This window comes from Leptopilina heterotoma, unplaced genomic scaffold (genome assembly GCF_015476425.1).
Source record: "Leptopilina heterotoma isolate Lh14 unplaced genomic scaffold, ASM1547642v1 Lhet_54, whole genome shotgun sequence".
NCBI lineage: Eukaryota > Metazoa > Arthropoda > Insecta > Hymenoptera > Figitidae > Leptopilina > Leptopilina heterotoma.
In genome coordinates, this window is record NW_025111118.1 from 1,481,211 (window position 1) to 1,508,600 (window position 27,390).

Sequence of the window (27,390 nt, forward strand, 5' to 3'; positions counted from 1 at the left end):
TGTAAAAGAACAATTTGGTTAAGTTCGTTAATTGAAAATCGATTAAACAGCAAAACGATCGAACTAAAAATTTTAATAAATAAAAATGTTATTCGGTTAGTTATTGATTAGTTTGTTTAAAAGTTACTTCAGCAAAATGAAAATACCGTCAAGAAACAAATTCAGCCACATGCATTTCTAACAAGCGAAAATTCATGTATATCAAGTTAGCAGTGCAACTTCACAAAATTCAAAAATGAACAATACTATAATTTGCCGTTAATTAATCGCTAATTAATTGTGAAAGAAATAATTTTGTCGTTTAAATATTTTTTTTTATACAGGGTGCCCTGCTAACTTGATGTCAAGTTAGCAGGGCACCCCCTTGAAACTGTTAAATCAATATATTTCGCAGAATTTCTTGCGCAAGAATTTACCGTTTTTTATCCGTAACAAATCCCATTAATCCTTTTGAAAAATAATTAAAGTTGCGAGGGCAAACAAAAGTTTTCGGGTTTAGAAGTGTAGAATAACCACTTTAACCGCACTCATAGGGTTATTCCTGTGTTTTGAATTTACCGCTTGTCGAATTTAAATGAATTGTGTCCGGGAAAAAATCGTATGATTATTTTCAACTTAACATTAGATAATATCAAGTTAAGCCAACCTCCTATCTCAATTTTTTATATTTGTTTTCATTTTTATAAATTCCACACTTTCGCCACTAGTTGTGCAATGTACTATTGTACCAAATGATCAAAATATTAGTGTACGGAACCCGCTATTTCAGTGCAAGTGAAATTCGCACTTGCCCAGTTTTTTTTAAATGCCGTCTAACATAAAAATAAACAATTATGAAAAGATAAAAATTACTTCGGAGGCGAGGGAATATTAATTTAGTTAAAATTTCTAAAATTTTTGTAAGATCCTGGAAAAAAATTTCAAATATAGTGTTTTTCCTACCTTGGATCCTCTTGCAATTTTTTTTAATTACTTCATACATTAAAATTTACAATTATCAAAAGAAAAAATTGTTTCTAAGGCATGAAAATGATAATTTAATTGAATAAACAATTTAATTTAATACCGAGATTTTTTAAAAAATCATAACTATTATAAATGGTACAATATAAATTAAATTTATCAATCTTTTTCTGTGAAAGTCAGGTGGCAGATTGCACCCGTAGTAATTTCTTAAATCATTAATGCGCGCATAGAATTTTACTAGTAAATTGAATAAGTTAATAAAATATCTCTGAATATCTATAATATATTTAAAATATAAGTAAATAACGTAAATATTTTTTCCATAGACTATAAACGTTGTAAAAATAATCTCAGGGCATTCTAGCGATATTTTTATTATATCCCTAGGATATCCTGTGAATATCCTCTAGATATACCAAGGACAGCCATAAGATATCCCTACACTGTAAAAAATTTATGGAGTTAACGGACTCGGGAGTTGGGAGTGAAATTTTTTGAGTTAAAAATCAACTCCAGAAGAGAGTTAATTTACTAACTTCTACTAACTCCCTTTATCACAAAATTTTATTCACAACCATTGTTTACATGATTCTTTATGTTTTTTTATTATTGTAGATTATGTAAATGCAATATTATAAATAAAAAACCAAACGGTCCGGTTTACCCCAGGGGGTGGGGCAAACCGGACCGTTTGCAAAATTTTTTAAAGTTAACACAGCAACTTAACAATAAAAGATAAGGTATATGTGTCTCTGGGAAAAAGTTGCGCAATTAAATGATCATTCAAACAAGCCATCGAAAAGTGAAATCAGTTGATTCGTTTGGTCACAAGAGTCAAAAAACCGTTAGGGGGTCCGGTTTGCCCCACTCTACCCTATTAATTATTTTTAAGAAATAATCTTCTAAAAATTGAAAATTAAAGATTTTTAAATTCAAAAGTTAATAAACTAAAATAAATAAAAAATAAGTATAAACCAACTATTTACTACTTTTTTTACGTTATGGTACTATATATTTAAGTACTTTTTTTTAGATTTCAGCAACTCGAAGCTACTATTTCTTTTTTTTGAGAATTTGCACTACTTTAAATTCGCTAATACAAGAAATAAAAATATATTTTATTAAAATTTCGCAAAGAAATTCAATTATTCAGAAAAAATTGATAAAATTTATCCAAAATTTAATTATTTTCATAAATAATAAAATTTCTCCATTTTAAACATTTTAATAAAATTCTTCTTAGGAATTCAATTTTTTTTAAATTTTAATAAAATTCTTTACTATTACTATTTCTTTTCTAATACTATTTTAATTGAAATTTTGAAAAGAATTTAATTATTGTCCGAATTTTAATAAAAGGCTTCGCAGTAATTCAATTATTATTCAACTCATTAACAAAATTTCTGCAAGGCATTTAATTATTGTTATAAATTTGAATAAAATTTTTTTTAAAAATTCAATTATTTTCATGAATGATAAAATACTTTACAGAAATTCAATATTTGTGTTGTTACTTAAAATAATAAAATCCTTTGCAGAAAATAAAATATTCTCGTATAAATAACATTTTTACAGGGAATCAATTATTTTTATAAAAAATAAAATTCTTTTAGGAATTCAATTATTTTCATAAATAATAAAACTCATTGCAGAATTTCAATTATTTTTTATAAAATTTTAATCGTATTTCTCGAAAAATGTCACTATTCTCAAAAATTTTATTACAATTTGTTGATAACGATTCTTTATGGGAATTGAATTTTAAGAAACATTCAATTCAATTAAAATTTTAGATTAACAATTAAATATCAAAAGCAATATAGCGTGAATTTTTAAAAATAATTGAATTTTGAATAAATTTAATTGAACTTTGTAAATATTATTCTAAGTTTTTATAATTTAATATTTATTTCATTGAAGAATTTAGGAATATTTGAAATTTTGTAAAACTGAATATTGTAAACTATAATGGATTTAAAAATACCATCCTTCTAATTTTAGGTTAGGATTTTTGTCAAAATAATTGTGCGAATAAATTAACCGAGTTGAGTTGTACAATTCGAAACTCCGATTTTCGAATTGGCTAGTTTGATTCGAATTTACTTTCGAATTGGTAGTTCGATTCGAATTTTCTTTCGATTCGAATCGGCCAATTCGAAATTGAACACTTGAACAAAAGGAACTTCAAGCGTATAGAAATATGGATAATAGATATATACTGCCCACAAAGAAAAATTGATATTCTAAAATTAAGAATTTAATCACCGACAGATTAGCTCAGTCGGATAAATGCCTCGCTCGGCGAGATGGACCAAGGGTACTTGGTTCGCGCCCATTAGCCTGGGATTTTTCCGGCACGTGAGATAATCTGAGCGGGCGATTTGAACGTCGAGGACTTGGTTGTGTAATATTCGAGACTTCGAATTTATACATCCAAGACTCGGCGTCGATAAATCGGCTGTACTCAGTTAAAGGTTTTCCGTAGTTTCCCTTAACTATGGCCAGAGAGGGCCATGTGAATACGAGTACTTCTAATAAAAGTCGGCTGCGGACCGCAAATAGGGGGTATTTGGGGAAATCTGGGGAAATTTGGAGAATAATAGGGGGGTTGTCAGATATGTAAAAACCCGAATGGGGTATACATGAAGAGCAATTATATACTATAAAAAAAATATAAACAATAAAGAAAGAATACAAAGTCATTTTATAATTAATTAGATTTAAAAAATTATATTTTTAGGAAAACATTTTTCTTAAAATTTAGAAAATTTTGAATCAAAAAAGTTAATTTATTACAATTAAAATTTATTTGTAAAAATTATAATTATTTACTTCATTTAAATACAACTTATAATTTTGTTATTAATTTAAAAAAATTTTATTTAATTTATTTAATTTAAGAAAACAAATAATTTACATTACTATAAAATAAAGAACACATCTAAGTATTTTTTTATGATAATATAAAGAAGTTAAATAAATAAAAATATGCTGAAATATTATTGTATATTTAAAATTAAATTTATAATAATAACGTAACTTTATAACCATGGAAATTTCTAAAAATTTAATTTTATAATTGCTTATTTTTGAAAATTAAAAATAAAATGAATTCTTCCTCTATAATAAATATACATTTATTTTTCTTTATTAACTTTATAATTTTCAAATTTTTAATTTTCAATGTTCAGAAAAATATTTGTTATTACTTAAAAATAATTATTAATTATTAATAAGAAATATTAAAAATTATTGGTATTTGTATGTTGTTTATATATTAAAATTATAGAATTAATAAAAAATATATAGACAATTTTTAAGAAAAAGTTTCAAAGTACTATAGATAGCTGTATTATGAATATCAGCCTACTAATTTTAGGTTAGGATTTCTGTCAAAATAATTGTGCGAATAAATTAACCGAGTTGAGTTGTACAATTCGAAACTCCGATTTTCGAATTGGCTAGTTCGATTCGAATTTACTTTCGATTCGAATCGGCCAATTCGAAACTTCGAATTCGTATTTCGATTCGAATTTTCTTTCGATTCGAATCGGCCAATTCGAAATTCGAAACTTCGAATTGGTATTTCGATTCGAATTTTCTTTCGATTCGAATCGGCCAATTCGAAATTCGAAACTTCGAATTCGTATTTCGATTCGAATTTACTTTCGATTCGAATTTTGCACTACACCTCTATTAAAAACATTTAAAAACTTTTTTGCAAAAGCAAGGAAGATTTTTTTTTTATTAAAACAAATTTCATCTTCAATTTAAAAAGGGATTTTAAAAAAACAATTTTTCTTTGTTTTAAACAAATTTTTTCTGGGTGCAGAGTTAAAAAGGTGTTATTTAAATGACTTGCAATGCAAAGAAAATAAAAGGTTATTTTAATAACGAATTTGGTGTTAAAATAACAAGCAACAACCCTTACAACAAAAGGATATCTTTAGGATATCCTCAGGATGTCCTGTATAAATGTAAGATATCCCGAGAAAGTCCACATGATATCCTAGAATATCCGTAGGTTATCTCTGGGATATACAAACCGCCGCTTTGTAGGATATTTTGGGGGGGGTTTTCCCTAGGAATTCCGTGGGATATCAACAGGTTATCCTACACTGTAAAAAAGGGAGTTAAATTTTAACTCCCCAGGGGATTCTATAAAAGTCGCAACCCATTGGGGAGTTAAATAAAGAGAGTTAAAACTTCACACCCAAATGCTAACTCCCCAAAGAAAAAATAACTCCGGCAGGTGTTGATAAAGGGAGTTAGTAGAAGTTAGTAAATTAACTCTCTTCTGGAGTTGATTTTTAACTCAAAAAATTTCACTCCCAACTCCCGAGTCCGTTAACTCCATAAATTTTTTACAGTGTAGGGATATCTTATGGCTGTCCTTGGTATATCTAGAGGATATTCACAGGATATCCTAGGGATATAATAAAAATATCGCTAGAATGCCCTGAGATTATTTTTACAACGTTTATAGTCTATGGAAAAAATATTTACGTTATTTACTTATATTTTAAATATATTATAGATATTCAGAGATATTTTATTAACTTATTCAATTTACTAGTAAAATTCTATGCGCGCATTAATGATTTAAGAAATTACTACGGGTGCAATCTGCCACCTGACTTTCACAGAAAAAGATTGATAAATTTAATTTATATTGTACCATTTATAATAGTTATGATTTTTTAAAAAATCTCGGTATTAAATTAAATTGTTTATTCAATTAAATTATCATTTTCATGCCTTAGAAACAATTTTTTCTTTTGATAATTGTAAATTTTAATGTATGAAGTAATTAAAAAAAATTGCAAGAGGATCCAAGGTAGGAAAAACACTATATTTGAAATTTTTTTCCAGGATCTTACAAAAATTTTAGAAATTTTAACTAAATTAATATTCCCTCGCCTCCGAAGTAATTTTTATCTTTTCATAATTGTTTATTTTTATGTTAGACGGCATTTAAAAAAAACTGGGCAAGTGCGAATTTCACTTGCACTGAAATAGCGGGTTCCGTACACTAATATTTTGATCATTTGGTACAATAGTACATTGCACAACTAGTGGCGAAAGTGTGGAATTTATAAAAATGAAAACAAATATAAAAAATTGAGATAGGAGGTTGGCTTAACTTGATATTATCTAATGTTAAGTTGAAAATAATCATACGATTTTTTCCCGGACACAATTCATTTAAATTCGACAAGCGGTAAATTCAAAACACAGGAATAACCCTATGAGTGCGGTTAAAGTGGTTATTCTACACTTCTAAACCCGAAAACTTTTGTTTGCCCTCGCAACTTTAATTATTTTTCAAAAGGATTAATGGGATTTGTTACGGATAAAAAACGGTAAATTCTTGCGCAAGAAATTCTGCGAAATATATTGATTTAACAGTTTCAAGGGGGTGCCCTGCTAACTTGACATCAAGTTAGCAGGGCACCCTGTATAAAAAAAAATATTTAAACGACAAAATTATTTCTTTCACAATTAATTAGCGATTAATTAACGGCAAATTATAGTATTGTTCATTTTTGAATTTTGTGAAGTTGCACTGCTAACTTGATATACATCGAAAATTCCCACAAACAGAATTTTTCATTCATCTCTTGATTAATGAGTAAACTATTAAGCAATGTAAGCGATTAAGTATGAGGAATATAAAAATTCCAAAGATAGAAACATGATAAAAAAGCGAAAGATAGAAACACGATAAAAATTCAGATAGAAACATGATAAAAAAAATCCAAAGATTGAAACAAGCTAAAAAATCCAGATGAAAACAAGATAAAACCACAGATAAAAACAAGTCAAAAAATCCAAAAGCGACCAAAGAGAAATGAAAAAAAAGAAGAAGCATTTTTTCCAACAAAAAAAAAACAAGCCAACGACAAGTAGATTTGTAAGTGTCAATGTTCTCTTATCTCGAAAGAGAGAAAAAAAAAGCAGAAAGAAATCTAATTGGCAATTTACAAGCGTCAGATGGAATCATCAGGATCCTATATTTACCTTTCATTTCACCGTTACGCTCTACACAGGCACCATAATGAATATTTTTTGAATTGTCTCCTATACAAGGCCAAATTGGACTTGGAATTGTTTTTCCCTCATGAATCACAGCTAAACCTGATCCTTGTTCCTTGAAAGGATTAGTGGTTGAGGCAACTGCACCTTGTTGAGGTGTTACAGACACACAGCACGTATATGATGTTGCTGAAAGTGGCGGTGAATGACTCGAATATCCTGAACTCGTTGATGTTCGATAACATTTTTTTGAATTCTGCGATGACGATATTGCATTAACCAATCCGGATACTTCAACGTCTAAGGAATCTGGTTCTATCCTGCAAAACGATTAAAAGATGCTAATACTTCTTCAACTCTTTTAAAAACCTTGAGCATTTTTTAGTAGAGAAACAGGAAAAAAAACACCACCTCTTCTTTGGCTATATTATAGGAAAATTTTTACCCACTAATCTTGTCAATACAAAATTCAATACTAAATTCAATACAAAATTCAATACAAAAGTCAATACAAAATTCAATACAAAATTCTATACAAAATCCAATGCAAATCTCAATACAAAATTTAATTCAAAATCCAGTACTAATCTCAATACAAAATTCAATTCAAAATCCAGTACTAATCTCAATAAAAAATTCAATAAAAATTCCAATACTCGAAAAATTCAAATTTTCAAAAAATATAGAAAAAACTTAATTTGCCTTTTTTCCAAACTGATATAATATACACAACGAAAATTGAATAAATTTCGCAATTACGCTAATTTATAAAATTGATAATCTAAATTTTATGCCAAAGTGACTCGCCACTGTTTTCACTTTTAGATTTCTCTCAAAATATTTACGCTCAAACTGATTTTTTTTCTTCAAGTGCAGATCAAACAAATAAAGTGATTTTTTATTCCTTTGCTTCTACAACGTATATTTAATTTTAAAATTATTAATACTCCAAAAATTTCGAACGTTTAAATGAAAGATATATTTTTTTCAATGTTTCTAAAGTTCCAATCGTAATCAACGAAATTTGTTTATTTTTTTCAAATTCAAATTTTATTCCTAAAATAATAATAATATTATTTAATTTGAAAAATAATTCAATTTCATTCGTTAGAACCTTCAAAATTTTAGAATTTTAATTAATAATTCCACTGCGTTGAAAAATTATCGACAGTTTTAACTTTTTAATTCAAAATAGCACAAATAACCAAAAACGAACAAAAAGAATACTAACAAAAAGAACGAACATAAAGAACTAACAAAAACAAACTAACAAAAAGGAAAAAACAATATCAAAACTAAAAAAATTTATTTAAAAATAAATAGGTACTATTTTATCTAATTATTATTATTTTTCCTTGTCCTCTTTTTAACTTCTTCGTAAGAATAATTTCTCACAAAAAAAAACAACAATTTGTTAATAACGTTCATAAAAGAAAATAATTACCTTTTGAGTAATTAGAAAATTAACGATTATCTAACTCTTTTTTTCTCAAACGAAACTCAAAATCTAAAAACTAATAAAAATTTTACTGTTCTATTATAATAAAAATTGTATACACATAAATATTTACACAAATATACAAAACATTCTTGAAGGAAAATTTTCAAATCACACATTCATTAAAAAAGCATAAAAAACAAGTTTGAAAGGGTTTTAAGTTTGATAAACAAGTTTTTTTACTATTATTTATTCCTGACATTTACGAAAAAATTTTAATTTATTATTAAAAATTAATTAAAAAGAAATTTAAAAATTTTATCATCATCCATTAGAATAGATTCAATACCAAAAATAAAAAAAATTAGTTAATAAAAAAAAAATTCTCTCGCATCCTTAATTTTTATTTCTTCAAACAACTATACATCCAGACAAAAATTTTACTCAGAAGCCAAATAGCCATTTTATTTGTTTCAAATAAATTTTATTTGATTTAAATAAAATTTTATTTGGTTCAAATAAATTTTATTTGGTTCAAGTAAAAGTTTCATTTCCGTCGAATAAAATTTCTATTTAAAACAAAAAAATATCATAGTTGGTTCTGAGACAAATATACTTTTATTTAACTCAAATAAATTATATTTGGTTTAAATAAACTTTATCTCTGGATGCAAAAAAAAATATATTTATCTCACAAAAATATATTTGTCTCATAAAAATTATCAGAGCCAATTAAACATTTACTTGGTTCAAATAAATTTTATTTGGTTTAAATAAAATTTTATTTGACTCAAGTAAAAGTTTCATTTAAATAAATAAAATTTTGAATGAAATAAATAAAACTATCACTGAGAAAACAATACATTTGAATCAAACATAATTATCTTTGTTATACAGTCAACCAAAAATTATTTTCGAATTAAACATAATAATTTTGATTCAATGCCTAAAAGTTTGATTCAATAAAAATTACTTTTAATCCAATTGTAAAATATGTTTAATTCAAGCATATTTTTTTGGTTCACTACTTATTTTTGAATTAAAAAAAATTTTTCTTGGTGTAAATAAAATTTTTAAATAAAATTTTATTTGGTTCAAGTAAAAGATTTATTTGTGTCGAATAAAATTTTTATTTAAAACAAATAAATAGTAGGCTCCGTAACAAATTTACTTTTATATTTAATTCAAATAAATTATGTTTGGTTCAAATAAAATTATTTCTATAATAAATTATTTGTAATAAATATTATTTATTTGTAACAAATAATATTATTTATTTGTTCGAAATAAATTTAGTTCAAATAATTTAGTATATATACTCTCTGAGACAAATATACTTTTACTCAACTTAAATTATTCTCGGTATATCAGATCATTTGAAGAAAAAAAAACTTTTTATTACAAAATTAGACTGTCGAGAATTTCTTTTTTCTTCTTCTTATTCTGCTTATTTTTTTTAATGTCTCAACCAATGACGTCACATAATGTGTTTTATGCACTCACAACATTATCTTGTGCAATTTCACATTTAGAATCCAAGGATAGAATCGTTTATAATCTGGTGAATTGTTCTCCAGTCATTATTGTGTAAATACATATTGTGGTTGGTTGTTGCTAGTAATCTAAGGCAAATGTTTCCTGAGAAAAATTATTTTTTTTTTCATTCTATCTTATAAAGTATCCGGTAATTATAAAAAATAGATTTATTACGAATATATCTAGACGAGATGAAAAGAAACAAAATCTCGATTGAACTTGCACTTTTTTGATAAGAAAAAAAAACCAGTTTTGAATCGTATATATATTTATAGATGAGAGGAATTAGAAAGTTTCTTACCATTCTATTTCGCGATTATTAATTCCTGATGCAGGAAAGTCACCATTAGGATTAAACCTGTTGGAATTATGGTACAAGGACTGTGTAAAACCTCCTTCTACAGTGGGTTGTTCGTCCGTGGAAACTGCCAAGGTCGAAGCCAATGCATTGGCTTTTGATGAGGCCTTACCACGTGCGAGCATCCCCTAAATAAACGATCCAACGGATTTTATCCCGATGGAACGTGTTCCTTTGTGATGCTACCGCATGGATCTGATGCTGGTTCGTCAAGAGCAAGCAGCCAAAGCGGCATACTATCTTTAACGTGACGATTCACTAACTCCAAATCCCATTATTATCATCCTTATTCATTCAAAAATTATTTTCCTCTCCTCAATATAATCCTGACATTATTCCCAAACCACTTGATCCACAATTATTCTGGTTAGCGGAACTATCAAATTGAAAAATTTAAAACATGTTTAGCAAAAAGCAATTTTTGTTTCACTAATTCGGTGTAAATTGTGCGTGAATCCCTACTGACAATATCATTACAATATTATTATAATTATACAATATAATTATATAATTCTAAAATATATTTATAATTATAAAAAAAAATTGATTCAAAAAAATATTAATTCTAATATCAAATAATTTTTTGTTACTTCACACAAAATTATTGTACTAAAATTTTAATTTGAAAAAGAAATAAATTTCATTTATTTGAACCATCAGAACTTTAGGGGACATATAATTTTTATTTAAATCTAATGAATTATATTTAAATATTTCAACCAATTAATTAATTAACCAATTCAGTATTTAAAAGAAAAACCATTTAATTGAATTAATTAAAAGTTGTTTGAAACAAATAATTTTTTTCATTATAATATATTAGAAAATTAAATAAAAGAATTGAATTATAATTTTATTATTATAAATATAATTACAAAATTTCCATTGTTGCAAACAATTCAAAAAAATTATCTCGAACTATTTCAAAAATTAAGATAAAACTTTCTAGTTTATAGCCGTAATGAAAATTTACATTGCAAAATGTAAGTTAATTAAATTTTTATTAACCACTTCACTGGCGGGGCGTTCCAAATGGCGTTCCACGCGCCGAGGCCCAGACTGGCAAAAACACCGAAATGGCGTTCCTAATAAAACTTTATTTTTAAAGAGTGTACACTACTTTTTACTACTACAAAGCAATATTTCTATAGTTTAGACATCAGGGAACAAGATTATCACAATGAAAATTTCAGTTTTTGAGATTTTCAATGTTTCTTTGAACGTTGAAATAGTCGATTTTTAACACTTTTTAACAAATGGCGTTCCACTTTTGTTATTATTAATAATTATTAAATTTTATTTATTAATTATTTATATTTATTTTTTACTTATTACATTATTATATTATAATGTTTTGTATGTAAATATATTTTTTAAATAAAAAATATGAGTTTTACTGTGTAAAAATTGAAAAAAAGTGGAACGCCATTTGGTGAAAAGTGGTAAAAATTGACTATTTCATTGTTTGAAAAAACATTGAAAATCCCAAAAACTGAAATTTTTATTGTGATAATCTTGTTCCATGATGTCTAAACTATAGAAATATTGCTTTGTATAAGTTAAAAGTAGTGTACACTCTTTAAAAATAATGTTTTATTAGGAACGCCATTTCGGTGTTTTTGCCAGTCTGGGCCTCGGCGCGTGGAACGCCATTTGGAACGCCCCGCCAGTGAAGTGGTTAAAGAGTTCTTTGCATTTGTTAATCATTTCGCAAAAATTTTATTTACAGTTCTCAATTTTTTTTAATTGACTTCATTAAAATGTACAGAAGAAGAAGTAAATTACAGTAAAAATAAATAAAATTTATTTCTGCTTCAGTAAAATATATTCCAAAAGTAGTAAAAGTTTTAGTCAATTTTTAAATTTCTATAGAGAAAATTTTACTATTTTCGAAGTGAATCTTAGTAAAAATTAGTAAAATTTACATCTGCTGTAGTAAAATTTATTCCAAAAATAGTACAAGTTTTAAAAGTTTTAGTCAATTTTTAAATTTCTATAAAGAAAATTTTACTATTTTCGAAGTGAATCTTAGTAAAAATTAGTAAAATTTACATTTGCTGTAGTAAAATTTATTCCAAAAATAATACAAGTTTTAGTCAATTTTTACATTTCCAGAGAATATTTTACTTTTTTCGATGTGAAAATTAGTAAAATATACTTAGACTGCAGTAAAATTTATTCCAAAAAAAGTAAAAATTCCAGTCAATATTTACAATGTTTCCAGAGAAATGTTTATTATTTTCGAAGTAAATTTTAGTAAATATTAGTAAAATGTACTTCGGTTGTAGTAAAAATTATCCTGGAAATAGTAAAAGTTTCAGTAAATTTTTACATTTCCAGAGAAAATTACTATTCTCGAAGTGAATCTTAGTGAAAATTAGTAAAATAAACTTTGGCTACAGTAAAATTTCTTTGGACAATAGTAAAAATTACAGTCAATCTGGACATCATTTTCGAAGCAAATTTTAGTAAAAATTAGCTAAATGAATTTCTATTGTAGTAAAATTTATTATAAAAATAGTAAAAGTTCCAATAAATTTTTACAATGCTTCCAGAAAAATTTGTACTATTTTAAAGTAAATTTTAGTTAAAATTACTAAAATGTACTTCGGCTGCAGTAAAATTTAATTCGAAAATATTAACAATTTCAGTTAATTTTTCAACATTTCCGAAGTGAATTTTATTATTTTCGAAGTAAATATTAGTAATAATTAGTAAAATTTATTTCGGTCATAGTATGAATTTTACTATGATAATAGTAAAAATTTCCAGAAAATACTGAAAATTATTTAATTCTTTTTTCTTATGTTCCTAAAGTTTCGAACGTTCAAATTACTTTTCAAATAATTCTTTCTTCCAAAAATAAACATATTCAAAAAATAATTTTAAAATTTATAAAACAAAATATTTTTCTACGGAAACTTTTATACATTTTTTAAAATTTCATGGTCAACAATTTCGGGAACACGCAAAATTTTGACCGAAAGTGTATTTCTAACAAGTACAATAAACAATTATTTAACATCCATTCAAATATCTAAAAAAAAACGTTATTACTAACAAAAGTGAAGATAATAACATTTTTTTGAATACAAATTAATATTCGTGAAGTTAACAAAGTTCATAATAACAACAACTTCACAAAGAAAAATTTTTAAACAAAATACATTGTCATTTTCTGCGTTAAAAAATATTTCACTCTTCCAATTGTTGTTAACAAAAATTGTTAAATTCACACGTGTAAAAATTCATACAAAAGTGCATAAAATGATTTAAATACTCGAAGTCCCTTTCCCTATATTTCTCTCTCTTTTTTTCTGTAACTAATTCATACAAGAAATTCAATTCGCCTTTGATCCAACACGATAAAAATTTCGACTGTTTCGTTACCTGAAATACATATTTTGATTCGATCAGAATATGTTAATGAAACGTTAAGTAACAATTCTAACATTTTTTTGAAGATATCTTAATTTCAGGAAATTAATTAAGCAAACGCCGCGTTACGAAATTGATATGAGTGTCAAAGATTAGAATATTACAACAACAAAATTCCCAATGTAATACCATTTAACCAATGTTATAAATAAAATAATTATCCTATCCAATTACGTTAGAAGAAGAAAAAACGGAAAAAAATTTTTTCGAATTACATAAAATCGTGAAATTGAAATGATACAATTCTTATTGACAATTTTATTACCGTAACGGTGCTCTGCTTCTCTTTTTTTTACAACTTGAAGATTATATCAGTCAGTTACGCAATGTTAATAAAAATATTATTGCACCTCACTTAGAATTTAAATATTCTAACCTGAATTCAGCCAGACACAAAAAGACGAGCCGAGGAATATAAAAACACACACATTTGTGAGAATAACTTCTTTTTCTAAAAATGGTAGAAAAAAATTGGAATAAATTGCCAAATACTCAAGTTTGCGCAAAAGTTGTAAAACCTCTCTCTCTCTCTCTATCTCATTTCAATTACATTCGGCAATATAATTATCTGGGGTATACACACCCGCAGAATACACTCAAGGATACTTTTTTATCATTTAATTTCTAGTTTAGACTTGCAATAAAATTCGCATAAAATAACACAAAATTAGTGTATATTTATTCGGAAAATATAAATGCATTTTAATTTTTCCGAGTGAGTTTATAATTTTTAACTGACACTGTGTATGGGGAGCAGAAACAGTAAAATAATACAATTCTTGAGGCTATAAACATTATTGAGCAATTTTCTGGAATGTAAAATGTTCACCATAAAATACTATGGCGCCATAGGTCTCGAAGAATTTCATTCGTTTTTGGATCTCTTTCTGCAACTTCCAATCGGACAACTTTTTTTTTTCTTCTTTGTTTTATTTATAAATTTAAAAAGCCAAGATTCGTATAATACACAATGAATGTATACATACATTTATGTTAAGCATAAAACATAAATCGCTGCTATCAATGCAGAAGGTTAAATAAACTTTTAATAAATTGTAAACTCCTTTAAAGAAAAAACATTGTGTCTAAATATAAACATTGAATAAAAAATACGCCTACGACAATTTTTTTCACAAAAATTTATGTCATTGAAAAAAAAACCGTTTTCAATTATTAATAATTAAATGGACAAATTCATAATTTGCAATTTGCGTACAAATTTATAGTTTACACACTATAGGTGTCGATTTATGGAAAAAAAAAATTTTTAAGTCTAAAGGCGAATTTCAAGGTTATTTTCCCTAAACAGACAGAAACTTTAATTTTACAATGGTATAACAATAAAAAAACGAAATATCATTTTTCCAATAAGAAACACAAAACAAAAACAATTTTAATTATCAAATAACAAATAATGTTCCTCAGAACAAATCACAGAAACATTCTTCATCCAAGACCTGTTTCCTATTTCAAGATAAAAACATTTTCTGTTTCAGAGGTGAATTCTAAACAGTTTTCAAGTACCAAACCCTTTCTAAAAAAATCCTTTTTGAGAAATAAAATAAGGGAATTTTTGAAATTCACAATTCATAAAAAGTAACAAGAACCGATAATCAGCAGAAGATGAAAAATTATAGTTTGATCGAACATTATCTTTCGTATACTAACAATACTGTTAGACAAAAAATTTTTTATTGGTCCCAAACTATTGCTAGAACAATTCCAATAATTATCTGAGTAATCAAAATTAATTTAATTCACAATTCATAAAAAGTAACCACAGCCGATAATCAGCAGAAGATGCAAAATTATATTTTAAGCGAACTTCATCTTCTGTATTTTGGTCAATAAATTTTTTACTGGTCCCAAACTATTGCTAGAATAATTCCAATTAATATCTAGGTAATCAAAATTAATTTAATTCACTATTCATAAAAAGTAACCACAGCCGATAATCAGCAGAAGATGAAAAATTATAGTTTGATCGAACTTTATCTTTCGTATACTAACAATATTGTTAGTCAAAAAATTTTTTATTGGTCCCAAACTATTGCTAGAACAATTCCAATAATTATCTGAGTAATCAAAATTAATTTAATTCACAATTCATTAAAAGTAACCACAGCCGATAATCAGCAGAAGATGCAAAATTATATTTTGAGCGAACTTCATCTTCTGTTTACTAACTATTTTTGGTCAATAAATTATTTACTGGTATTTTACTATTGCTAGAACAATTCCAATTAATATCTAGGTCATCAAAATTAATTTAATTCACTATTCATAAAAAGTAACCACAGCCGATAATCAGCAGAAGATGCAAAATTATTTTTTGAGCGAACCTTATTTTCTGTTTGTTTACTAACAATTATTAGTAAAAAATTTTTCTCTGGATATAACAGCAAAGAATTTTGAATAACCATTATTAGAAGCAGCCAGTGGTTTAAAGTACCAATTTGTAAAATTACCACTGTGGAAACTACTGTTTGCAATAACCATTAGCTGAAACTACTCATTTCTAAAACCAATGTCACTTAAAGAAGCTACTTTCAGTTTTTACAACCATTATTTAAAATTAACATTTTAAACTATACCATTATTTGGAATAATCGCCACTTGCTATAACCGCATTAATTTAAACTTTAACCAATTGTAACAAGCAAAATCCTATTGTACTCAATTATTAATTTCCCTTTCAACATTTATAATTATTCTCCATTCATCTAAACCGACACACATTTTATCCCTCTTTCTTTCTTTCTTTCTTTCTTCAACGACGCAAATTTTTTCAATCTTCTCAAATTCACATAAAAATATTTGTTCACACCAGATTAAATTGAAGGCTTTTTGAAATTGTATCGGAATGTTTGGTTCTGGAGTTAACGAAAGTCGGTGACCTTGGAATTAAAGTGAAAAGGAGACCATGAAAGATTGAGGTAAATCTGAATCATTCATGAAGAACTTGTAATAATAAAAATTGTTAATGAGAGTTACCTGATATATATAAATACATCTATATATACATGCGTGTGTGCAAAATTACAAATGCAAGTTAAATGCACATTATCTTACATTAACACTTCGCCAAATACAAAAAAAAGAAAAATAAATGTATGAGCATCTTATGCTTCAAGCTTTCTCTTTCACATCACATCACCTTTACATAAGTGCGCATCATCAAACGTTTAAAATTATCGCCTCTCTTCTATTTTATTTGTTTTTCCTAACATTTTTCTAATTGCCTGTCTCGCTATTGAGGAAGATAAGTGTTTTATAATCTAAATTGAATTTGTTTTTTTATTTTTAAATTTTCATTCCCCCCGCTCTCTTCTATTAGTTATGATTTTAAATTGATACAGAATAGGGAAAAGAGTAAAAGGGAAAAGAGGAAAAGGGAAAAGAGGGAAAAGAGTTCGCGTATAAAATTGATCTGATTTTGTTTTCAACAAATTGACCATAAACAAGAGTTTTTATATGAAAGAAAGAACATGAGGAGATTTATATATTTCTAATGATAGGAGAAAGTTTGAAGATGACGTAATTTTATGTATTTTATCATATCCTTATAATCCGTCTGCTGCTTTCGACTTTAGTATATGAAAAAGATAAATAGTTTGCATAAGAAAGATAAAAATTACACGTTTAAACGTATGCATAAAGTTTCAATGGACTTTAAACTGCTTTGCTTTTATTTTTATTCTTTTACAATGTGTCTCTCTCCTTTAGAATCCTCTTAAATACCAAAACATGTCGTACGAATATTCTATAAATAAATTCTCATTATTCCTATTTTGTTTTCCTTTCATAAATCTTTTAAAATCAAAAATTACACTTGTGGCTGAATTTAAATTAGAAATTATACTTTTTGCAATTTTCCATCATTAATAAATGGCAAGTGTTAAAAGTGGTGCCTTTTAGGCCCAAAATACAATTTTCGATGCTTAGCGTCGTCCCCGATATTTTAATCACTAAGAACTTCAATGCTAAACGTGAACAACAACAAAGCCCTTTTTCCAAAGAAATCCTTAAAAAAAATTGCAATAAAAATCTGCTCAATCAAAATAGAAAAAATTAGTGACATTTTCATCTCTAAAACATACTTTTCGAGCACCAAGCATCGACGCCAACTTCACGGACCCAATTAACTCAACATCTAAACTGAATTTCCGTATTAAGCGAAACAAGTCTAATTTATTAGCACCGCACAATTCAAAGTTCAGAAATATAAAAAGAAACTCAACGAAATGAAAAAAACAGAATCAATTACAAACAGGAGAGGAGGATCAACATATATGTCCAAGTTTGCAAAATGATTGCTCATACCAACTGGATCAGTAATCGTGTTTTTCTCAAAGCAATGGCCCGCATTCCACCGACAATCATTTACTTTCCTGTTGACAAGAGCAACATATCATGACTTTACTTTACCTTAGAATGTCAAGTAGCAATGAGAAGATCACACTATTCCAACTCTAGTTGTTTTAATCGTTTATAATGACAAGAAGAGAAAAAAAAAATTACCAATGACTTATTTCAATACTTAACACCTCTAACTATGTCATTCATTATCATCGCATTTTTTTCTAATTCACAACATTTTTTCTCTCGCATTCCTAGAGATGAAACACTATACGGGCATAAATCAGAGTGTTCAAGTTTCATCGCATACTAATAGAATATTACAAAATAATGGAATAATGATAGAAGATGAGAGAAGAAATAAAGTTCCATACAGAAAGGAATTATTCTCTCTCAATGGCTTTAACCATTAAAGCAAAAAAAAAATATATATATATATATATAGAAGATTACTAGCAAAAGGTTTCTATTATCTATATCATGAGTCGAGATTTGCAATATTCAGGGAGTGCAGCAGCAGCAGCAACAGCAACAACAAAGATACACAATACATATACACTGATTGACATTAAATCGTGACAAAACTGTTGTGGGGGGATTCTTCCAATACTTTGCGAGGGAGATCTCTTCTCGTTCTCTTGGGAGCAGTCGTAAAAATATTTGACTTTACAAACTTTCACTCCAACTTACTCAGGGTCGTCTCGCGAAAACTCGTCACGCAGTTGAAGAACCGCGTGTACAAAGCTTCGCGCAAAATCGATTTATTACATTTACAAATGCATTATTTATATTACACATAATCAGTAACAAGAAATATTACAAATCTCACATCTATTTTTGTCAGAGAGTGTTTTTATTCTTTTTCAAGAAAAAAAGGAGGAGAACAACTATATGAAAATCGTTATACAGAAGAACGTGACAAGAGGAAACCACTTGTTATAGAAGAATAAACAAAGAAACTATATATAGAGAAGGCACACAAAGGAGGCAAATATCATCACTCGATTTCAAAAGTGCACTTAATGTCGTCGAGTTATTTCTAAATGCACATGGCCGACAACTATAATGTATTATCTCCTCTACACTGTTTTTACAAGAAATGTTTTCTTAAATATGTATATGAAAAGAAAAACCAAATTATAAATATTGTTCAAAACAAATAGACCTGCGATGTATTACAATAATTAATAAATGATAATTTTAATTCATAAAATATTGAAGTTAGCAGCAATATGTTTTAATCCTCGATCATGTCCCTAAAGTTCTTAACGTTCACAAAGTTTTTCTAAGAATATCAAATTGAGACAAAAAACGAATAAAAATTGTAATTTAACTTTTTGATACGTTTATTTGTCTCAATTAGATATCCTTAGAAAAATTAAATTGTCACCATGTCCCTAAAGTTAGCGTCGACGCTCAGCATCAAAAATGATTTTTTCTGGTTTTTAGGGATAGAAATGTCACTAATTTTAACTTTTTATTTCCCTAGGGAGTTGAAAATAAGATGCTAACTTCACCTTTTCTCTTAAAATATTAATTAAATTGACCTAATTTTTTGTGAATAACTCTAAAATAGCAAAGGCAGTGAGGTGCAAAAGTTTTAATATTTTTAAAATTAACTTAAAGAATTAATTTTAAGAGAAAAGTGTGGGACAAAACTAATATTAAGGATTTAATAGTCACAAGCTGCTAAGCAATTAAATAACCATAAATAATCTCCTCGATGAATAGTCATTACAATTAATAAACGATTACTTTAAAATAAATGAATAATTTATTACCTTAGAATAAATTAATAATTGATTAATTTCCCTTTAATTTTTCAAATTCTAATTCCTAATTCTCACCATAAAAAAATCTTGATGCATATCTAAATTCAAAAATATATTTCAAGTTCAAAATTTTACAGTTCCCCTGAACGAAATTTAATTTTTTCTTCTTTAAATTCAAATATTATTGTAATAACATTACGACAAGTATTTTAAAAAATTTGTAAAGTTTCGAAATGTTTAATTTTCGTTTTTGATTTTTAATGCAGTCAGTAATTTTTGAAAATATTTGTATTGAACAAATATTGCCTTCATTTGAACATTCCGAAATTTTTAAACATAATTTTTACATTTTACATTTTACTACACGGAGAAAAATATAAAATAACTTTTACTACTTTTATAGTAAAAAATTTCCGGTAAAGCATTTTTGGTAATTTTTACTACTTTTGGAGTAAATTTTGCTACGTTCGAAGTAAATATTTGTGAAAATTAGTAAAATTTACTTTGAAAGTTGCAAAATTTACTCCAAAAGTAGTAAAAATTACCAGAAATGTTTTACCGGAAATTTTTTACTATAAAAGTAGTAAAAGTTATGTACATAATATTTTTCTCCGTGTATATTCATAATAATTTTACTATTTCGGAAACAAAGAGTTAAACTTTCCTGGTAATTTTTACTATGTTTTCAAAGTAAATTTTAGTAGAAAATAAAATGTACTTCAACTATAGTAAAATTTACTACGAAAATAGTAAAAGTTCCCGTCAATTTTGAATATAATAGTGGAATACTTTTTACTATTTCCCAAAAAAATGTAGTAAAAATTATTAAAATATACTTCGGCTGTAGTACAATTTAATATAAATATTTAATTATAGTAAAAATTGCCAGGAACTTTTACTATCTGCAAAATAAACTTTAGTAAAAATTATTAAAATATACTTCAGCTGTAGTAAAATTTATTACTAAAATAGTAAAAGTTACCGTCAATTTTGAATATATTGGTGACGTAAATTTTACTATATTTCCCAAAAAAAGTTTAGTAAAAATTAGTAAAATATATTTCGGCTGTAGTAAAATTTAAAACAAAAATTTCATTATAGTAAAAATTGCCAGAAACTTATATTATATAATTCTAGAGTAACTTTTACGATTTCCGAAATAAATTTTAGTAAAAATTATTAAAATATTCTTCGGCTATAGTAAAATTTACTAAGAAAATAGTAAAAACTCCCGGAAATTTTTAACGTGTAAATTTTACTATTTTCCAAATAGACTTTAGTAAAAATTATCAAAATATACTTCAGCAGTAGTAAAATTTACACTACAAAAAAAGTTAAAATTCCTGTCAATTTTGACTATATTTTCAGACTAAATTATGAATTAAATTGTTTTTTCGGTACTTTTGTGTTCTTTAAAAAAAACTCAGATGTTATATTTTTTAATATTAATTAATATTTGTAACTAAATAGATTCTCCAGTTGCAGTTTCGGAACAAAAAAATTTTAATTTAAAAATTTAATTTACTTCTGCTCTATTGCATTATTTTTAAATAAATAATAACAATATTTTCTAATACATTATTATTTCATTATTATTATTATTATAACAACCGAAAATTGCAAAATCAAAGATAGAAATGAAAAATAGTTATGAGATGAATCCTTCTGCTGTTTATATAGAAAATTGGCCTCCTTTAAAAGTTGTTTGTATTTATGGAAATTATGCAAGGTCACTATGTAATTGGCTGTTACAAGTATTATATACCTGACGATTCTAGGATGTTTTTTTTTTAATTTTTTCTTTTCTACTATATACCACCTTATTTCAGGAGAATGATTTTAGTTTTGCTTTGCTTTATGAGAAAAGCGAAATCTTTCTAATTGAGGCCATTCGTGTTACGCGTTTTTTTAATTAACATAAGTTTAATAATGAACGAATGTTGCGTAAAACCAGTCAGAGAATATCAAGGATGACTTATTATAAAAAAGGATAATTTTTTTCCTGGGCGCATTCATGTATTACTTGTAATTTAATACATCATTTGATTTTTATGTTGATTCTTTTATTCTTATTATTTAATTTTTTATTTACATTTTTTAGTTGCACTGTATTTCTATTTTCTTTTTTTCTAAAAGATGATTCATTTGAGTTCTGAATGTTCAAATTAATGGAAGTTTTTTGTCGATGGGAATATTTTTTCAGCACTTTCAAAAATTACTGGATTTGGTAATAAAAAACGTAAAAAAAAAGTGTTAGATTAAATATTTAGAAAGTTTATGATTTGGTGCGTTTATATTTCTGAACTTTAATCTCTAAATTACATTTTACAAATTTTCACTAAAATTTATTTCGGAAACAGAAAAATTTATTCCGGAATTATAGTAAAATTTTTCAGCAACTCATTTATAAATAAGTTGCAGTTAAATTACTTAGCAATTAAAATTGACTGAAACTTTTACTATTTTTGGAATGAATTTTACTACAGCCGAAGTACATTTTAATTATTTATACAAAAATTTACTTATTCGGAAATAGTAAAATATATTTCTGAAATGTAGCAAAAAATCCACGAGAAAAAATATTAAAAGTTCCTGACAATAATTTTAACTTTATTACCCGAGTAAATTTTAGTAAAATTTATTTAAAAATTTTTCGGCTATAGTAAAATTTACAACGGAAATACGAAAGGTTTACTCAAATTTTAGTTTATTTTCAAAGTAAACTTTATTATTTCTCAATAAGTAAATTTATGTAAAATTTATTGAAATATATTTCAGCTATAGTAAAATTTACTACGGATATAGTAAAAGTTTCCTTCAATTTTTCCTGTATTTCCAGAGTATTTCTGACTATTATTGCAGTAAATTTTTGTAAAAATTCATAAAACCTATTTCGTCCGTAATAAATTTATAAATAAATTTACTATTAAAATAGTAAAATTTTTTGTCGATTTTGACTATAATCTTCAAGAAAATTTTACTATAACCTATGTAAGTTTTAGTGAAAATTATTAAAATGTACTATATAGTAACCTATAAAGTTTACTAAAATAGAAAAACATTTTGTTAAAATGAATAAAAAATAAATAAATAGTTTCGTAGTTAATTTTATTATTATATTTTTAATACTGTTTTAAAATTTAGAAAAAATTAGTTTAATTACTTTGGCCTTAGTCAAACTTAACAAAATCTAGAAAAACACTTTGGAAATAGTAAAAGTTGTTAGAAATTCCAAGCATTTTAGGTTTTACTATTAGTAAAAGTTAATTTATATTTTTTCTTTATAAATATATAAACATTTATTTTCATAAAATAATAATTACAACATTGGAACCTTTGATTTTTAAAAGGAAATAAATTTCTAACTCAAGGCAAGTTTATGAATAAACTAATTAAATTTTAATATATATTGAATTAATATTACATTTAACTAAATTGTAATATTATATTTATTTAATTCACCTTTGATACTATATTACTATATTATTAAAATATACACCAATAATTATCAAAGTACACCCTAATAATATATCGTCAAATAATTAATTATTTAAATCAAATAAAATTCTGTTCAATTTAATACAACCTTTTTTTCGAATTATTCAATATTCATTTATTTTCACCAAAAAATAAATATTTAACCAAATTCTTTCTTTTCCTCTAAATATAATTCAATCATTTACAGTCTAATGTCCCCCAGTATTTATTTATTTTTTATTAATATAATAATAAATTCATTGAGAATCAAGTTCCGTATTTTAATAATCTCATTAAGGAGTTTTATAGATATTATTGAAAAAGGAAAAACCTACTAAATCTTTTCCATCTTTCATGAATTTAATGGTCTATTAAGAAACCTATGAATGAATCCAAAGTATATAAAATGATATAAATTTTAATTAAATATGAAGAAGAAGAAGAAGTTATTTCATAGAGAGTAATAAAATGTTACTAAATGTGCATATAAATTACGTTATTATATTTTGTCTATATAATGTAATAACGTGTGAGGATATATTGAAGGTAAAGAGGAAGACATATTACAGCATACTTCCTTCTGTATATTGGTCAACAATTATTGTGAATTATTAAGAGAGGTGTGATAAATCAAAAGTGGAAATTTGAAATTGTCGGATATATGAATAGGTAATCACGGAAAGTATATTATAGCTATATATATGAGAGAAGAAGATGATGATGATGATGATGATGATAGAGCAAAAACAGAGACTGTTGAATCTTTTTTTAACTTGACACGCGGAGAAAGTGCAAAAAATGAAAATTGCCTCGCGGCTTTGTGCGAGCGCACACAACATATATACAATAAATGACCCTCCCAAGTTACGTCAGAAACGTTCATAGATACGTGATTTGAGATTTAATGTACAGTCATTGCATTGTTAAGACAATAGCCTCACGTCTGGTCGCGAGCTTACCGGTTTTTATCACTGACGAACAGAATATTTATTATCAGCAAGCGCACATTTTTCTTTAATGTATACAAGAAAATTTGTAATTATTTCCCTCTCCTTCTCTTTAGCAATTTAAACACAATGACAACAAAATGCCAAACATATTTTCCTAGGAATTCGAATTATTTTACTTTAACTATATCAATTTCTAAGTAACTGATTAATAAATTTCATTAATATTTTACTCTCTGCTCCTAAGAATTAGTTCAAAATAACTAATTTGATATAGGAGAAAAAGATTTTACTATTTTTTCAAATAAATAATAGAAATTCCTATAAATTTTTATTGTATTTTCAAAGTAAGTTTTACTATTTCCCATGTAAGTTTTATTAAAAATTATTAAAATATATTTAAGTAGTAGTAAAATTTACTACGAAAATAGTAAAAGTTCCTGTCAATTCTGATCATATTATACTGTAGTAAAATTTACTACTATTAAAATAGATTTTAGTAAAAAGTATTAAAATATACAGTAGTAAAATTTACAACGATAATAGTAAAAACTTCTGGTAATTTTTAACATATTACGGAAGTAAATTTTACTGCAATTTTTACTGTATTTTAATGTAAGTTTTAGTAAAATAGTAATAGATTGTCTCAATTTTCACTCTATTTTTAAAGTAAGTTTTTGTAAAATAGCAATAGTTTATGTCAATATTTTACTGTATTTTTAATGTAAGTTTTTCTATTTCCCATGTAAGTTTTAGTAAAAATTATTAATATATACTTCAGCTCTTGTAAATATCTATAATACGAAAACTTCATAATAGTCAAAATTGCCAGGAACTTTTACAATATAATTATAATGTAAATTTTACAATTGTCCTAGTAAATTTTAGTAAAAAATATCAAAATATATACTTCGGCAGTATTAAAATTTACAATGAAAATAGTAAAAATTCCTGAAAATTTGTAACATATTACTGAAGTAAATTTTACTATTTTCCAAATAGACTTTAGTAAAAATTATCAAAATATACTTCGGCAGTAGAAAAATTTACAACGAAAATAGTAAAAAAAAATTCCTGGTAATTTTTAACATATTCCTGAAGTAAATTTTACTATTTTCCAAATAGACTTTATTAAAGATTATTAAAATCTATTTCGGCTGCAGTAAAATTTGTACTACAAAAAAAGTTAAAGTTCTTGGCAATTTTTACTGTATTTTTAAAGTAAGTTTTAGTAAAATAGTAATAGTTTATGTCAATTTTTACTGTATTTTTAGTAAAGTTACTTATTTAGTATTTTTTATTAAAGTAAAATTTACTGTAAATTTTAGTAAAAATTATTAAAATATACTTCGGCAGTAGTTAAATTTACTACGATAATAGTAAAATTTCCTGAAAATTTCTAGCATATTAATGAAGTAAATTTTACAATTTTTCAAATAAACTTAAGTAAAAATGACTAAAATTTACCTCGGTTTGTAGTAAAATTTACTATGGAAATAGTAAAAATTTCCATCAAAGTTTATTGCTCTTTCAGAACATTTTTTTACTATTCTCGAAATAAATGTTTGTATAAAAATTAATAAAACTTATTTCTGACGTAGTAAATTTATAAATAATTAAATAAATAAATTTACTACCGAAATAGTAAAATTTTTTATCATTTTTTTTACTATATTTTGAGAGTTTAAATTATTTTTATACAAAAAGTTAGTTTTGTATTACTAATGCATTTAGCAAAAAAATGTTACTCTATTTACTATTTTTTCAATTTTTTTCTACAAAACTTAGTGATCTTTTGTTAATTTTTCAAGCAAGAAGTACAGTAAAAATTTTACTATAAATATTTTTAACTAATTCAAAGTTAGAAATTTTATTGCAAATTCTTGCTTGATTAATAATGATGGACTTATTCAATTTTCTCTAAATTTGAATTAGTGGAAATTTTTACTACTTTAAAATTAATTGAATTTTTGATCAATTAGTAAAATTTAACTATAAATATTTATATTTAATTTTTCCCTTATTATTATTTACAATATAAATAGTAAAAAAATGTTTCTATATTTCATAAGTAAATTCTAATTAATTCAAAAAAGTCAGTCACTGATTAAAATTAATCAATTAAATATTTACTAATTCAGATTTACAGAATAAATAAATTTAACAATATTTTGCATAATAATTATTATAATTTACCATCTTGCACTGTTATTACAAATATTTACTAAAACTCAATTTTTAATAGATTTCCGCTATTTTAATGCATGAAAAAAAAAATTGGACAAGAAATTTTTAATGAATAATAGAATAGACAATAATAATTATTCAATCTTTGCAAGGCAAGGACGTTATTTAATTAGTCAATTTGCAAATACACGTATAATTATTACACAGAAATCACTACTTAATTCATGCTTAAGAGTGTAAAACAGAAATATATTCAATGCATCCTTCAAGCAGACTAATTAAAGATTACAAACTAGTGTCGAAATTATTTCCCTCTAGACTCAAATTAATTAAAATTTTCATCAAGTTTCATTGTTCTTGTATTTATTTTATTATTAGAGAAAATATTGATTTAACTTTAATTATTAAGTATTAAATTATTATAGTAATAAATTACTTTAGTACTGAATTATTATGGTAATAAATTACTAGAGTACTGAATTATTATGGTAATAAATTATAGTACTGAATTATTACAGTACTGAATAATTTTAGTAATAAATTATAACAATACTTAATTATTTTGTCAAAAAATTATTACTGTACTGAATTATTATAATAATAAAAGTAAATGAGTACTACAAACAAAAAATATCAAAAAAATGTGTCATCACTTTTCAAGAAAAGTAAAAAAATGTAAAAAAATATAAATTACTATAATTACTCTCAACAATGATTAATATACAATTTCCTCGAAAAAATTCAAATTTTTTTGCTTATGTAACATATTATGGAGAATTTTATAATAGTTTATAATAAAGAAAGTTTTCTTTCCCTAACCTAATGATTTTGACATATATGAACAATAAAGATAGACTAGCCGTCAATTAAAAAGTA

At 25.3% G+C, this 27,390-nt stretch overlaps 1 protein-coding gene across 4 annotated transcripts in view; it reads right to left on the minus strand.

The window, feature by feature from the left end:
- Positions 1–27,390, minus strand: part of LOC122508423 — a 39,409-nt gene that overhangs the window by 4,425 nt on the left and 7,594 nt on the right. For all 4 annotated transcript variants that reach the window (XM_043621757.1, XM_043621756.1, XM_043621754.1 and 1 more), the window contains 2 exons: positions 10,278–10,710; positions 6,988–7,322 (listed from right to left, as the gene is read on the minus strand). In XM_043621757.1, coding sequence (XP_043477692.1) covers positions 6,988–7,322; positions 10,278–10,459 — 517 coding nt within the window. In that variant the 5' untranslated portion in view covers positions 10,460–10,710. The remainder of the gene's footprint in view (positions 1–6,987; positions 7,323–10,277; positions 10,711–27,390) is intronic.